Below are 16,648 nucleotides of genomic sequence, written 5' to 3' on the forward strand. Positions count from 1 at the left end.
AAAAATTTATCAAATAGAAACAAATATTTTTATTTTTCTCAAGCTACTTGCTTTTTAACAATCTAAATTATAATATATATGCTTCAAATCTTTTTTCATGAATAATTCACAAAAAACACTTTTTTTATGTAAATTAAAAAATCATTTTCTTTATATTTATAACCCATTAATTCTTACAAAACAATATTATTTCTTAAAAATTGATAAAAAATAAAACCATATACTATCATTTTTAAACAAAGATCGTAATCTAAATTATTCACCAACGATTCAATGACCTGAAACAATTAACTTTTAATATTAAGTATTTGCTTAATATTTCTTACAACTAAAAATTTAATTTTTTATGAATCAATTAATTTCTTATCGATTCAGTTATTTTTAATTATTAAAAATAAGTAAATCATTTTAATTATATTTTTAAAAGAATTCAATTATAAATAATTTTTGATTTTTTAAAAATCATATCCATCTATCATTGTCTTTACATTTTTATTATTTTCCAAACTTAAACATTGAAACACAGAAACTTATAACCTAATTGACTGACAAATGGCGTGTAATTAAAATTTAACTGATCCAGTTGTCCTTCCCAAATTTGCTTGGGAACAACTTCGATAGTATGTATTGATGTGAGGCAGATAGAGTCAGCCCTCTTCTGCAGCCTGCAACACAAATACAAAGAGAAAAGGAAGAGAGAGAAAGAGAAAGAAACGAAAATTAGCTTTGTAGCAGAGAGAAAAAAGAGAAAGAGAAAATGGGGAGTACTGCCGTCCTAGCTGGTCTTCAGCCATATTACCTTCTTTGCCCTTCTCGCTCTTCCTTCTCCTCCTCCTCCTCCGTCGCCGCCGCTACATTTCTACCTCTTTCCTCTTCTCATCGCACGTGTCTCTCTCAGCCGCAAATTCTCAAGGTAACTTCACTTTTCTATTCTTTCCTTTTCTTCTTCTTCTTCTCAGTTGCGTATTTGATTTTGCTTATTTTGCTACGCGTTTCTTTTGCAGTTACAGAATCAAGTTTTAGCTCCTGCTTCCTGTCACAATATTAATCAAATTAGCTCTCCTTTTAGGAGTGCTGCTGTGTTATCCGATTCTTATAGGTGCGTGCTCTTTGTTTTCTTTATATGATCAAATTGCATTTGATTTGTTCAGTTTCATTGCACTTTATTTACTTTTTTTTTTTTTGTCATTTAGGCTCCTTTTGGATACTTCTTTGCTTTTGCATTTTTTTTTTTAATAAAAGTTTTAATTTTGATATAAAGTGAAAGAAAGGTTCGCATTAGCAGGTGTAGGTATCATTAATTATGATATTGTTAAATTTCATCCGTTACTTCTCTTATTTGCTTAAAAAAGTTCTCTGCCTGTGGGTGTCATTATGATATTGTTAAATTTCATCCGTTACTCTGCTTCTTTCAATCCTAAATGGTAATTTTTTTTTCTTCTGTGCATGTGACTTCACTGTGTTGAATGCAGCGCTGAAGCATCTGAGTTAGCTGATATAGAGTGGGACAATCTTGGATTTGGGTTTATTCCTACTGATTATATGTATATGATGAAGTGTACGCAAGGTGGAAACTTCTCTAAAGGTGAATTACAACGGTTTGGAAATATTGAATTAAGCCCCTCATCTGGGGTCTTAAATTATGGACAGGTCAGATTTTTTAATTTTCATGCCTGAATTTTATCTTCAGCTTTTGCTTAGATTTCATTTTGCTACTTGGCCATTACAGTTAAATGATGCTTGCTGTTCAGTATACATGCATCTATTCTTATTTGCATATGCTTACAAATTAAGTTTGTCATATACCTACATTATGTAACATGACCTCCTTCACCACCTTCCCGCTAAAAGAGACAAAGGAAGAGAGATTTCATGATGCGTGATATCTAAGCATATTGCTCTAAGATGATTTGCTGTTAGAACCCCATTTAACTTTTCTACATAAAACTTATTTTTAATTTGTCTTTAGGCATCGTGATGTAGTAGTTCTTTTTTCTCTCTCCCATCATCATTTTATTGTTTGTCTATAGGGATTATTTGAAGGTCTCAAAGCCTACAGGAAAGAAGATGGTAATGTTCTTCTTTTTCGTCCTGAGGAAAATGCTCTTCGAATGAGGCTGGGTGCAGAGAGGATGTGCATGCTGTCACCCACTGTTGAGCAGTTTGTGGAAGCTGTAAAGGAAACTGTCCTGGCAAACAAACGTTGGGTAACTATTAACCTTGATTGGAAGGATGAGTTTGGTTACCATTTGACTTTACCCGTTTTATGAGTAAATTATTAATTTCTGATTTCAGGTTCCCCCACCAGGTAAAGGGTCCTTGTACATCAGGCCATTGCTCATGGGGAGTGGAGCTGTCCTTGGTCTTGCACCTGCTCCTGAGTACACCTTTCTTATTTTTGTCTCACCTGTGGGAAACTATTTTAAGGTTCATTATCTTCATTGTTTGATTTTAATCATGCATAAGCTTAAACATGCTTCCTTTTCTTTGGCCATGCAAGAGGGATACATTAGCTATATAATTTGTTATAGGTTTAAAGTTATGTCTTTATACATAACCTTGGAGGAAAATATTAGGCATGACTTTGTATGCAAAATAACTTTATCCTGAAAGCAATACAACACATTCGAATTGAAAAACGAATTGCTATTTTATGTGAAATATTTTCCTACATGTGTGTATCCTCGTTGAGCCAGAGACTGGTTTACTATAAACTGTCATAATTTTACATATCAAATATTTTAGAAAGATTTTATTGGCCTTATGTTTATAACTGCCATAAATTTGTACTCAATGAAGGTGTTTGTTGTTTTGTTTGTATGAGATAAGCAAGCATTCATGATTGTTCTCTGTTAAGTCTAAAATCCTTCTTCCTTCAACCATGTTCTTCTTACTTAAATGAAGGTTTATAATATCAAGCTATTAACTTTCTGTTTGGAGGTATAATCATTTACATTAGGTTTTTTTGGTCAAACGTTTGCATGAGGTTTACTCTTTGGTATTCCTTCTATTTCCTTGTTTTGATAGTTTTGGCAAACTGTCATATGATAATTATTCAATCACCATGATTTATATATGATTCCAGGAAGGTGTTGCTCCAATTAATTTAATTGTCGAGCATGAATTGCATCGTGCAACTCCTGGTGGCACTGGGGGTGTTAAAACTATCGGGAATTATGCTGCGGTAAGCTAGCTTTCTGGTGCTTGGTGAATCCATTCACCAATTTTTATGCCTTAGACAGTTGAAATGTTTTTGGTAGTGAAACAATGAAACTCATTAATTTCTACAAGCTAATGCTTTCTCTTTATATCATATATGTAGGTCTTAAAGGCACAATCTGCTGCAAAAGCCAAAGGATATTCCGATGTCCTCTATCTTGATTGTGTTAACAAAAAGTATTTGGAGGAAGTTTCCTCTTGCAACATTTTCATGGTTAAGGTATTACGGTCAATTTATTTGTTGCTAGTTAATATATATTTTTTATCATCTAGAATTGTTGCATTACTCATTCTATCATAGAGAGAAGAAATGTTAAACATCAATCTCATTTTAAACAGGATATTGCCCCAGCTTTCTGCATTCTTCCTTCTTTGAAAATCTTGTTCAATGTGTTCAACTGATATATATGTCTTAATATCGAAACTTCATAACCATGCTTTGTCAGCGGACCATTTTCTGTTACCATGATCTCCTTGCTTTATCTTCACCTTGAATGTTTACGTCATGCACTAGAATAAAAAAAAAAAAAAAGATTCCCACCATTTTAGCCTCTCAGCGGCTCTCAACTAGAAAATGGGGCTTCCGTTATTGTCATATTGTTTTGACTTTGACTGAATGACTCCTACATATATCTGTGTTACTACAGCCACTTATTAAAACTTTTACTTCTACTATGATTTTAAAACTTTTACTTCTACTATGATGCAGCTGCTTAGAATCCATATTTGTTAAATCTAGTATCTCTAAATACTTGTGCAGTTCAAGCAATATGTAAGGATATTTTGTTTAATCTATTTACGATAAAATAATTGTGCTTGAATGATTGAATGAAACATCTTGAATTTATTCTGTCTCTAAGATAAAATTCTGTCGAAGAGTTTAGATTTCTGAGTTAAATAAGGCTTGTTTCAGATCCTTCTACACTCAACTGTGGTTGATGAGCTAAAACATATTTAGATAGTGTAGTTGTCACTAATGTAATCCCTTTTCTTTAACTTAAATTTTGTGTTTTTAGGGTAATGTCATCTCGACTCCTGCAATAAAGGGAACAATCTTACCTGGCATCACAAGAAAGAGTATAATTGATGTTGCTCGAAGCCAAGGGTTCCAGGTACTTGTTCTATAGTTTGGAAGACTGTTGATAAATTCATTTTGTCAAAAGTAATGCTACATGTTTCCGGGAATGTTTATATAATTCGACTGGCCATTCTAGTTATGCTATGGTTTTTTGCCCACATCTGTTGTTCATACACCAATTCTAGGCATAGCTGACTTAGTTGGAGTGTTGCCATGTGATGTTTGTAGAAAGTTAGACTTGTACTTAATTTTATGCAGACATAGTTCAAATGCTTGTTGCCTAAATATTAGTGTTCCAAGTTGTCACAGATTCTCATATGATAAAGTGGGCTTTACAAAAGCCCTATTGCTTGAAAATGGAGGGCAACTGAGGTTCTTATCAAACTTTTGCCTGCAGTCCTTGCAATTCCTTTTTCAGATTTTTTGCTGAAATAATAGAGTTGTACATAATATGTTCATTGAAAATATAGTATTCTTTGTTGCCTGCCTATAAGAGTTCCCATACATCAATGATTCAGGAATCAAAATATGGCCAGGGTTCTTACAGGAGCCCTGTGGTTCTGAATTTACATATTGGATCATGGAGAATGTCTAGTGTTTGATTTCTGCAACTTGTGGAATGTTGTTGTGCTAATGTGGATAAGGGTTTTTGGTGTTTGTTGACCATGTTTTGCTTATGAAAGAATGTCTCAGAGTGGTTATTGGTACTTAGAAATTAGAATTACATTTTAGTGATAGAGGCTTGCAGATCTTAGAACCTGGAGAAAATGGGAAAAAGACAGTGAGCTATTTTTTCTTGTTAATGAAGTTTTTTCACTTGTTCATATCTTCTGAATACATTAGTAGGTATTCTGCAATACTCTTTGATGCAGCCACCTTTTCTACTTTTATATGGATGGTTTCATCTGGATTTAGTTAATAATTTCTTTTTTTTTTTAATTTCATATTGTATGAAATCATAATTGTGGCTTGTCTGCATCAGTGAGAGTATGTGAGGGAGCACCTTGGATTACTTTCTGATGCTCATCTGCTGATGATGCAGGTTGAGGAACGCCTTGTGCCAGTGGATGAATTACTTGATGCTGATGAAGTTTTCTGCACAGGGACAGCGGTTGTAGTGTCACCCGTTGGCAGCATTACTTCTAAGGGTAAAAGGTAAATTCTCTATGCAGTTGAGTAAATGAATTTTTGTTTAACTTAATAATTTTGACTCTACATGTTCTGTTTACATCTTCCATTTTTAGTTTTGTCTCCTCTTGTGGGAGATAGAGATGGTAAGCATGTAGTGTTTATTAGTTACTTTTGCATGCGGCAATTATTTTAGTCAATGGAATTTTAACATTCCAAAAATATGGAAAATTAAGAGTGGCGATTGATGATAGTGGAGCCTAACTTTTAGATGGACATTGATTGGAAGAAAAAAGAAAATATTTTGTTCAACAACACTCGATAACCTTTGTAAATAATTGCACCTATTGTTGTGAACAGGGCTGTTCACAATTCGGTTAAAATTGAATTAATCTGTTGAATTAATTTGGTTAATCAGTCGGTTATTGAAAATAATTTTAGAAAAATTTTGATTTTCAGTTAATTTAAAATATAACAAAATCCTATATAAAATTAAAAATACATTAAATAAATTATTTTATTTTATAAGTTGTTAGAGTTTTTAATTTATTATTTTGATAATTGAATATTATTTTAGATCATTTTGTTTAATTTATTTTAAATATGAAAAATTAAGAGTTTAAAATATAATTTAATTTGAATATATTTTATTATTCTGTTAATTAAAAAAATTAATCGAACTAATTCAATAAATTCGGTTGATTAATTTTCAAAATTAACAAATTTGGTTTGATTAATTAAACTAAAGCAAACTAATTTGGTTAATTTGATTTTAGATAATTTAATTTAAAATTAATAAAACCTACCAAATGAAGCTCAACTTGTCTCCTTTTCCTTTAATTGAAAATAAAACGCTTAGTTAAAATGTGTTAAAAGTCATAGGAGCTACATCTTGTTGAAGCGAGAGACTGCTATTCTCGCTTGCCTTGCCTAAACGCTGAAGTCGGTTGCATATATTCTTGGTTTTGCATCCAGTTATGACAAATTAAACTTGTTATAAAATTTAAATGTGCAGGGTTTCATATGGAGAGGATGGTTTTGGTACTGTTTCTCAGCAGCTATACTCGGTGCTTACTAGACTCCAGATGGGTCTTATAGAAGACAAAATGAATTGGACTGTTGAGTTGAGTTGAGTTAGGCATACACTGTAATCACATCTGGTTTGCATTTAGGCCTCAGTTTTAGTGTTTTTGTTTACACAAGGATATTGAATTTATCAGTATAATCTTTTCAAACTTGTTTTAGAGCAGGAAAATAAAGATGGAAATAGATGTTTCGACATTTGCTACATTTTGTCGAAGGTTTGGATTGGTTTTCCAAAGCAATTTTTTTTATTGTAGTTTCTTTCTTTGCCCCAACTGATGGGCCCTCGGGCTCTTGTGTCGCTCGCCATGGTTGTTTCCCACTAACTACTAGAAAAGACCGTTCGGCCTTTGATGGGTCAGATCAGAGCTCGTCATGTCAAATCCAGCCCACAACATCACCCATTCGGCCTATGATGGGTCAGATCAGAGCTAGCTAAGTCAAGTCCAGCCCACAACGTCACCCACTATTAAGTATAGAAACCCTAATCCATTAATTGCTTCTTTCCTTCATGTGATGTGTCCAAAAACTTTCTGAAAGATTTCTAGTATTTGGTTTAAATCACTTATTTGGATTGACATTGATACACACTTCCAAAAACATGCTTTTTTTTTTTTAGTTATTTCTCTTTGGCTTCCAGTTTGTGATGAACGATTGAAGACAGTACATCAGAATCTATTGGTAGATAATTTGAAAACACAAGACTAATTAAAGCCAACATGTTTCAAGACTTTCCCTTCATATTCATGTTCTTTCTTAAAAGGCAATGCAAGTCTTAGGCCTCCGTAGCAGTGTAACATTTGTCAATGTTTTTATCTGAAATTGAAAGATATATATGCATGTATATAAACCTTTGAATCAGTATAATAAATGACATTGAACTTTAATTAATTTCCTAGCGTTACAGTAATTTGTTTTGAAAAATTAACAAAGGTGCGTGTATTTATATTTATAAATATTTGATAATTAAATATTTCACACGTTTCTTGGCACTCAAACTAAGCCACCCTCAATATATCTTTCTAGGTGTCATTCTTCATTTTCAAAATCATTCTTCATTTCTCTATAAACACGTCTTTTTCACTTTAAGGTTTTCTTTTTTATATTTAAATTAAGAGAGTGTAGTGTTTTTCAATTGTATAGAGTCCATTAGAGTTTTCCAATCTTGCGGAAACATACCCCAAATATGGCAACACAAAGATGAGAGAACAAAAATGAAAGAGCAAATCTTTAAAAGAATAGTTTATTTGCTTGTGGACTAAACCAAACATTGATTGAAATGATTTTTAGGGTATCATGAACACAATTATGTATCCAATTATCTTGAATTTGGCAATAAAAGAGAAAAAAAGTTTGAGGAGTTTGGTACTAAAAAGGTCTTCTCTCATGAGATTCAATTCAATTCTTTCCCAAATGATCAAGAGAGTGAAACAAAGAAAAAAACACTTAATTATTAATATAAATAATTATTTATTTTTACTCTTTTCTTTATGCTAATCTCATTCCTTTCTTTTAAATTGGAACCCAAAGAGATAATATATAAAGTTTTCTTTCTTTTTCTATTCTCCCATTTTTCATTGTCTTTGATTGAATTATTTCCTCTTTATATATAATATAATATGAATTTACTAGCTATCTAGCTTTAAGCTTTAGCAAACCTAAAATGAGGCACTACAAGACCAAACGCCTAGCATCATTATCTCATCATTATCCCATCATTAATTCATAATGAGATGATTTTCTCTCATTACCTAATACAACTCAAGTGGCTTTCCCTGTCTTTGGGTTTATTTTAATCAAAATATGAATGGCAAATTTCTTCCCGCAACCACAAGTTTCACATTCTTTTTGTGTCTTTTCAAACAATTTCAAACTTGCATTGGCCAATGTCATTAGAAAAATACGTAGAGGCATGCAAAAGCATCGTTAGAGAAAGATGCCTTGAGGTGAAAATGGAAGGCTTTGATCTCAACGCTGTACAGCTTGAAAAGACTGCCAAAGAGACTCTTTCAAAGTGGTCTCCAAATCAACACTCTGTGAGAAAGAGGGAAAGTTGATCAGCTAATGCTGAGCTGTGGCCTACCAAGGAGACCATCTCCCTTTGGTTGCGTGTTGAAAAAGTTGTGTACTTTCACTTTACTTTTTTCTTTTTATATATATAATATAGTAGAATTATTTTCTTTTACATTGTCAAGGCTTTGGCTAATGCAACCAAGGGATTAAAATTCAACAAAGAAATCCAACCATGTGAAAAAGTTTGAACAGCAGTTTTATATATTGCCATATTTTGACTTTCACTGATTGTCATTTTCACCTCAAAGTCAAGTCAGCCATTTTTGGAGGTTTTTCTTTCTTTGCATTTATGTTGGCCTTCTTTCATTGATTCCTTTAAGAATTAAGAAGTCTGATTATAACCCTGTAATGCACTATAAAGTATAATATAAATTAAAAAGGAGAGAGTTGTTTTCATTTACGGCAAATGAAGTTTTTAGATTTTACAAATGAATTTAATAGAGTGACATATATCTTTTAAAATATATTAAAAAATTACAAAAATTAATTCAAAAAATGAATTACTCTTTAATTTTATTTATAGAGTTAAAAAATTATGCTGATAATATACAAAAAAGAACTTTCTTAAAAGCAATTTTGGGCTGAGGAAAATCAAAACATCCTCCAATCTATACAAGATTTTGTGTTCCAAATTGATGATACCTATTGGAGGCTAACAGCATAATTAAGATTTTGAGTTTTGAATTTTTTTAAAAATTAAACTTATAATCAAGTGTTGTATTTATATAATTAATTAATAAATTAAATTCACTTAAGCAACTAAATTTATATACAGTAAAATTTGAGTTTAAAACTTCGAGATTCTATACCATTTCTTTGTCGCTAAACCTTGAACTTTGAAATGAAAGAAGTGGGTAGTAAAAAACGTGAAAAGATACAATGACTAAAATTTTCATTCAAACAAGAAAAATACAAATTTTGTATCATGAGCATTATATTATTTTTATATCCCCTCTTTAAACAATAAAAAATTAGCTAATTGAATTAGGGCTCGGAATTTGCAGCAGATGCCTTCTATTAGTGGACAAGTGTGAATATCACGTGGATTGTTGAGGGTACAAAATTTGACAAAATTTGGAAATATAAAAGAGCATATGAGACAAGCAATAAGGCCAGTTTCGTGACGCAATTGACATGATAGTGGGCTTCCTCGTTCCCTGCTTTCGCTACTGAACTTGGACTACTAATTTGTTTAATTATTGTATTAATTAATTCTTGTTTATATTTATGACCCACTTTGATCATTGGTCAATTGTATGATTTAATTATATAATAATTAACGAAATCTATCTACCCTTAAAAGGCTGAAGCCGTATCTATTGTAGCTATCTTATTGCTATTATTTTACTTGGGCCTGCGGTAAACTCTAACCATCGGCTAGAGTTTCCTCTTCAAGATCATGGTAATTTTTTTCTTGTTTGAATTTAGATTTTGACTCGTTCAATTTTTTATCTCTAAATTACAGACTTTTTTATCAATTTTTTTTGGTTGTTTGCCATCACAATTTGGTCACCTAACCAAACAGAATACCCCTTATATTCTGCATTATTGCGGGTTTTTTTTACAATGTCTATGTTTCTAGATCACCTTTTTTCTTTAACCTATGTTAATTCTCTTATAATACCAGAAACTAGATAGGGTAATTTCATTTCTAAGATTACTTAGGGCATGTGACCTATTTTTTTGGTAAAAAAGTTTATGTAATCATCCTCTAAATTTAGGAGGTCAAATGCATATATATATATATATATGTATATAATCAATTCAACTTTAGCCTATCTTAGAAAAAGTGATAAAGAGAGAAATAGAGAAAGAAAATAAATTTCAACTTTAAGTTTATCTCATTATCCTCAATTAAATATAAAGAGGTTTCTTTATAATTGTCCTAATAATTTTGGGGACAGACGAAAATTTTAAAAGTTTTAAAATTGGAAGCGTTATCATCAATTTTTTTTTTTATTAGGTATGAGTGATCATTTAAAATGTTTATATTTTTAATAAAATTTTAAAATTAATTAAAATTTATTAAAAAGATAATATTTGATTTACGAAAATAAAGTCGTGTTTTAAAATACAATTACGTGTAAAGAAAGATTAAAACTCTCACAATGCTTATTGTAAATAATAGTATCAATTGATCACGTGTTATCTTTAGTTTTGATAACAATGGTATTAATTCTAATATTTAAAATAATTTTCTTAATTTTTTATTTTTTACAAAAATCTTTTTAAAACCTTTTATTTAAGAATAAGATGAAAATATTTAATTTTAGAATTTTTAAAATTTTCAATATCTAGGCGAAATTTTAAAAGATATTTTTTCACTTGGAATTCTCATTAGAATCTTAAAATTTGGAGTAATATTCTTTTATAAAAAATAATTATTAAGATGCTCTATAATATTTACATAGGGTTTCAATAATTATTTTTACTTAGAAATATTCGTTTTTATTTAAAAAAAACTTTCAAAATCACCATTTATTACTTTATATTTTTTGACAATAATAAAATGCATGATATAATATGAAAAGGACAAATGATGCAAATACAAATTAAAATATGCAAATACAAATGATCAATTAAATTCATCTTATAAATCTTTAATTTTATCCTTTCTTATTTTTGTTTTTTATCATTTATTTTGCAAAATATTTAGTGATAAAAGAAATTTTATTTATTATTATTTTATTTTGTGTTGGAATCTTTTTTAATTTTTCGATATTTTTTCGATATCTAGGCGAAATTTAAGAAAATTAGTCATTCACTTAAAAAAATTTCAAAATTAATTTTGGGTAAAAGTGAAAATGATGTTAAAAAAATATGATTTTGTTTTTTATCATTTATTTTGAAAAATATTTACTGATAAAAGAAATTTTATTTATTATTATTTTATTTTGTGTTGGAATCTTTTTTAAGTTTTCGATATTTAGGCGAAATTTAAGAAAATTGGTCATTCACTTAAAAAAATTTCAAAATTAATTTTAGGTAAAAGCTAAAATGATGTTAAAAAAAATATGATTTGAATTTCCTCCAATATCTAGTCAGGGTCTTCAAAATTATTTTTTTAAAAAATATTATTCTATATATTTTTTAAAATTGGGATTTTTCCATATTCCACATTTATTACTATAAAATATATATGTGACAATATAAATTAAATAATGCATGTAATTGTATATTCTTCTAAATAGATTCTATTTATAAAGGAAAAAAGATTTTTGATGTTAAGAAAATATAATTTTATTCTTAATTCTCCAATATCTAGGTAGGATTAAAAGAATTTCTTTGTTGGAGAAATTCATATAAATATTATTATTTTTTCAAACTAAGATAATATTTCTTTGCAAAAGTAATTATTTGAATTCCTTCCAATATTTAGGTAGGAATTCCAAAATCATATATACTTAGAAATATCATTTTATTTTTTATTTTCAAAAAATTGAAGTGATTTCCATGCTCATCAATACTTTAAAAAGAAAATAAAAATACATGCAATAATTGATAACATAGACCCAACACTATAAAAATGTATACTTCAATTGGACTTGAATTGAAGCCTAACAAATCAAGTTATCCAACCAACATAAGATTTTAGGTTAGGAGAGTACGAGTCAGTTCAGGCTTTTTGGACTTGGGTCAGGTTGGTCGTTTATATTTTCTCATTTTTTTTATTTGTACATATTTAAAAAAAACACCCCTTGTTTGACTTTTCCAACTTCATTTTCTTTCTCTTCTCCTTATTTTTTCTTTTTCCTTTTCTTTCTTTCTCCTTTTAGATGTCGAAATCAATCTCTCTCTTTTTTTTTTCTATTTTTCTTTTCTTCTCTTTCTTCTTCTTCTTCGCCACTCATTGTTGCCTTTTCCAGTTGAAACCTATTCTCTTTTTTTCTTCTCTCCTTATAGCCAAAACTCTAGCCAAAACTCTTCTTTTTTCTTGGCTTTCTTTTTTTTTTTCTCTTTATTTTTTCATTTCTTACTTTTTCATTTGTTCTTTTTTTCTGTTGCTGAATGATTTTTTTCTGTGATTTTTTTTATTTATGGCTAATTGGGTTCCTTACTTTTTGGTGAGGACTGTGTTTTGTTTTGCTTTTTAACTTTTTTTTAAGGAGTTGAAAGTGGTATAAGATATTTTTTTTGGATTTTAGGATTATCTTAGGTATGGATTTTGGTTGGTTTTTTAGTGGTTTTGGGTACTATGATGGTTGGTGGTTACTATGGTTTTGAAGGGGACTGGTGATGGCAAATGGGTGAAAGAGGTTGGATTTTTTGCTTAATGTTGAGAGTTTTTCCTTGAAAGATGCATGTCGAATAGGTGTTATGGTTTTTTCAATTTCACATGTCATTTTGTTTTAAGGGAACTAGCTTCATTTTTAATTATTTTGAATGACTCTTTTTAAGTTGGAAAGAGATTTTGTGTTTTCCCGAGTCTTCCCCAATTCATGAAGTCTCTGCCTTTTTTTTAAAAAAATTTTTAGCTCCACTTTCAATTTAAAAAAGGCTTTACTCTACTTGATTAAAGATTTTAGACTATAGTTGCATAATGTAACTATAGCTACTGATCTTGTTGCCTGCTAGATTTTTATCATTGTGTCTTCAATGAATTTATGTTATAAGTTAGTGAGATAAAAATAGAGGTAAAAAGAAAGAAAAGTTGGAAATAGTGAGGCAAATTGGGGGAAGGGAAAGTGAAAATTTAAGAATAGGAGAAATAAGGGGGGAGGCTGCAGATTGGTAACCAAACCTTTGAAGTCTTTTTTCTAATTAATTATTATTTTTAATTAATCACAAATTTTATGAAATTAGGCTCTTAATAAAATGACTTGAACCATTATCAGGTCTTCAAACCTAAATGACCCAAAGTAATTAGATCAGGCCTTAACCCATGCAAAATGATCCCAAATATTTAATATGAAATTAAAATGAGTCCAACTTAATTAAAATGCTCGAATAGCTTAAAAATGATATGCCCAAACTAAAATCAAAATTGAATATGATCAAATTATCCCAAACAAAATTAGATGTCTGCAATAATTACAATAAATTTTAGTGTTCGTCACTAAACTTTAATCAAAATTTCAACTAAATCTCTTAACTTTAATTTGTCTTGATAAAATCATTGAAGTTTATTAGTTGTACCAAATTTAATCATTCTAATAGATTCCATCTTTTCCATTAATAGAAAAATGACATGGTAACCATGTAACCTACCATGTTATTTGCTACATAAGTTAAAATCCATATTAAAAATTATTTTTTTCTTTATTCACTAACCAAATGACCAATAGACCTCTTCATTTCATTTAATTAGACCCAAACTTAGGGCTCCTTTTGAGTGAACATGTCAAAAGCTTCCCCGTCGATGTTGTTATCGGTCACTATTTGTCACTAGCCAATAGCAAAAAAAATGAAAAATCTTCCACTTCTTTTTCTTATTTTGCTTTTAATCTTCTTAGTTGGATTAAATTCCTTCAAATCTTCTCATTTTCTTCCAAAAATCCAAAAAAATTGAAATTTAAAATAATCAGAAGGCCAAAAATTAAAGAACTTAGATAACCTCTAATATCAAACTCAAACAGGCTTCTTTCAAGATCATCTAGAAAAGGCACAAGGTAGTTGCAAATTTAATTATTGTTTTTATTACCTAGACACAAGACATAATACAGTCATATTACCTTGAAATAAAACTCTAAAGTAATATGAAATTTTTTTTTTTAGTCATTCTAAAATTTTTTAATAAATAATCTGTTTAAGTAAAAATCATAACTTTAATTCAACTAATGATAAATCTCCATATACCAAAATTTAAACTAATAAAAATATAAGATCATTTCGTAAGATCTTATTAGTCAACAATGTCTCAATGCCCATGTAATCTTTCCAACTTGATTTTCTACCTTCTCACAAACTAAGTAAACTTATCTATAAAGAGAAAGTAAAAAAGGAAAATAAGTAAACCAAAACTCAATAAATATAAGCTTACATACCTTACTGGATTAAGTATATATAGATCATTCAAAAACATTATTCAAATTATGATTTCAAAATAATTAAGAAATCATTCAAAAAATAGATATCATATCAATACATATCATCAATTATAAATCATAAATAATAAATTATGGTCATATACATACTTAACGCAAATCATGGATCAACCTTCAAAATCTTAAATTTGTCATAAATCATCATTATTATTAGTTTATCATTAACTATAGACATTACTATAACCTGTGACAATAATCATATTGATAATTTTATCATCATGATTATTGCTAACTATTATAACCCATTAGCCAAGTCCTTATACTAATTACTATAACTCGTTAGCTAGGGCTATATGATCATGGCTATGCAAACTACTATAACTCATTAATTAGGACCATAAAACTAGTTCTAGTGTTGATAATCTCACTTTCTAGTGATGTAAATTTGTAGCTATCATAAAATTGTTCTTCAAATATAAATCAATTTCTCATTTCATTCATAAGTATGATCCATCATTTATATAACCAAATGCAAAATAATTGTATGCTTAATCCTATTTTCATGTATCAAAAATAAAGAAATAAAATTTTCGCTCATTTAGAAACACACACACATATATATATATATATATATACATAAGTTCAAAAACAAGTAAAGTGTGTGATATTCTACTTACTTTCTTTCAATTTCACCATTTAGTTTTCTCCCAAAATAATTAACGTCTATTTAATGTCATTTCAACCTTTTTTTTTAGATAATTTTTATTAAAATAACTAAATAATACAAGAGTTAAATCAACTAACTAATGTTAGTAGCTTACGCTTATTTAACTAAAATAACAGTATCTTAATATATACTACTCAAAATTAAGATCTTTTTAGTGTGTTTTAAACTAACTCTTTGAAATGTAGAGTTAGTAAGCTTTTCGATGGTTTATAATACTTATAGTAATATTTTATCCCTTAGTATAGAATTTTGTTTTTATCCACTATTATAGATAATAATATCTCATACATCCAAAACCAGAATTTCTTGTTCAATCTTTAAAAACCCAAATTCTCATTTTAGTTTTTCAAATTCACTCAATAATCATCACTAAATCTTAGTAATGTGAAGAAAACAAAACCCAATAATTTACCCAAATAGATCATGAAGATTAATGAGAGATTTCATAAATTTTCTAGAATTTTCTCTTATAAACTTCAATTCCAAATAATAGTAATCAACATAATATTTTTCTTAAATTAAAAGAGAGGCATATTCACTTTTATGAGATTAATCCTATTGTAGCCTCTGATTTCGGATCCCAACTTGATTTTTAAGACACTATTTTTAAGGAAAATGAGGACTAATAACTCTTATTTTCTTTTTTATTTTATGTTAAACAAAAATGTTTAAATTTTCTCTCATATAATATCTTAGCCATTTTTTTAGTAATTAATATATTAAATAAACTATGAATTTTAGTAATATAGCTCTAACATAAAGACCAATTGATTCAACTTATAAAAGATAATACTAACCTGTTTGCCCAAACACCATCCGATATACTCGAAATTGATACTAAAGTGATGATCCACAGACTACACACTAATTTCGAGGTAAAATTAGTTTGGTAAAAAAAAACTTTTATCCCAGAAAAATAACAGGCTATTGAGAAAGAAGTTGATAAATTATTACGAGCTAACTTTATTAGGAAGATCTACTACCTTGAGTGGATAGCCAATATGGTCATGGTAAAAAAACATAATGAAAAATAGAAAATGTGTGTGGACTTTACTGACCTGAATAAAACTTGTTTGAAAGATAACTTTTCTCTCCTTAGCAAGATCGGTTAGTAAATGATAATATCAAGCATGGTCTCCTTAACTTTATGGATGCCTATTCTGGCTATAATCAAATCAAAATGTTGAAAGAGGGCGAGGATAAAATGACCTTTATTACTAAGAAAGGCTTTTACTATTACAAAGTCATGACCTTCAAATTAAAAAATACAAGGGCGACCTATCAAAAATTGGTGAACAAGGTATTTAAAGATCAGATCAATCGTAATATAAAGATATATATAGATGACATGATGGT

At 29.1% G+C, this 16,648-nt stretch overlaps 1 protein-coding gene across 1 annotated transcript; it reads left to right on the plus strand.

Moving 5' to 3' along the window:
* The first annotated feature begins 561 nt into the window (after positions 1 to 561).
* LOC111299918 (branched-chain amino acid aminotransferase 2, chloroplastic-like) lies at positions 562 to 6,783 on the plus strand. Its single transcript, XM_022895440.2, has 10 exons — positions 562 to 913; positions 1,005 to 1,099; positions 1,473 to 1,650; positions 2,031 to 2,207; positions 2,296 to 2,427; positions 3,086 to 3,184; positions 3,323 to 3,439; positions 4,236 to 4,331; positions 5,340 to 5,452; positions 6,441 to 6,783. The coding sequence occupies exons 1-10, from the start codon at positions 758 to 760 to the stop codon at positions 6,556 to 6,558; spliced, it is 1,281 nt and encodes a 426-aa protein (XP_022751175.2). The 5' UTR covers positions 562 to 757; the 3' UTR covers positions 6,559 to 6,783.
* Positions 6,784 to 16,648: the final 9,865 nt, after the last annotated feature.

Source organism: Durio zibethinus, chromosome 18 (assembly GCF_047325235.1).
Source record: "Durio zibethinus cultivar Kanyao isolate XHJ-2024 chromosome 18, ASM4732523v1, whole genome shotgun sequence".
In the NCBI taxonomy this organism is placed as follows: domain Eukaryota; kingdom Viridiplantae; phylum Streptophyta; class Magnoliopsida; order Malvales; family Malvaceae; genus Durio; species Durio zibethinus.

Bases quoted from the DNA above. Each gene is read 5' to 3' on its own strand.
- LOC111299918 (XM_022895440.2), top strand. From the start codon at position 758: ATGGGGAGTACTGCCGTCCTAGCTGGTCTTCAGCCATATTACCTTCTT. The intron at 914-1,004 runs GTAACTTCACTT...TTTCTTTTGCAG, and splicing joins CTCAGCCGCAAATTCTCAAG to TTACAGAATCAAGTTTTAGC. The intron at 3,185-3,322 runs GTAAGCTAGCTT...TCATATATGTAG, and splicing joins CTATCGGGAATTATGCTGCG to GTCTTAAAGGCACAATCTGC.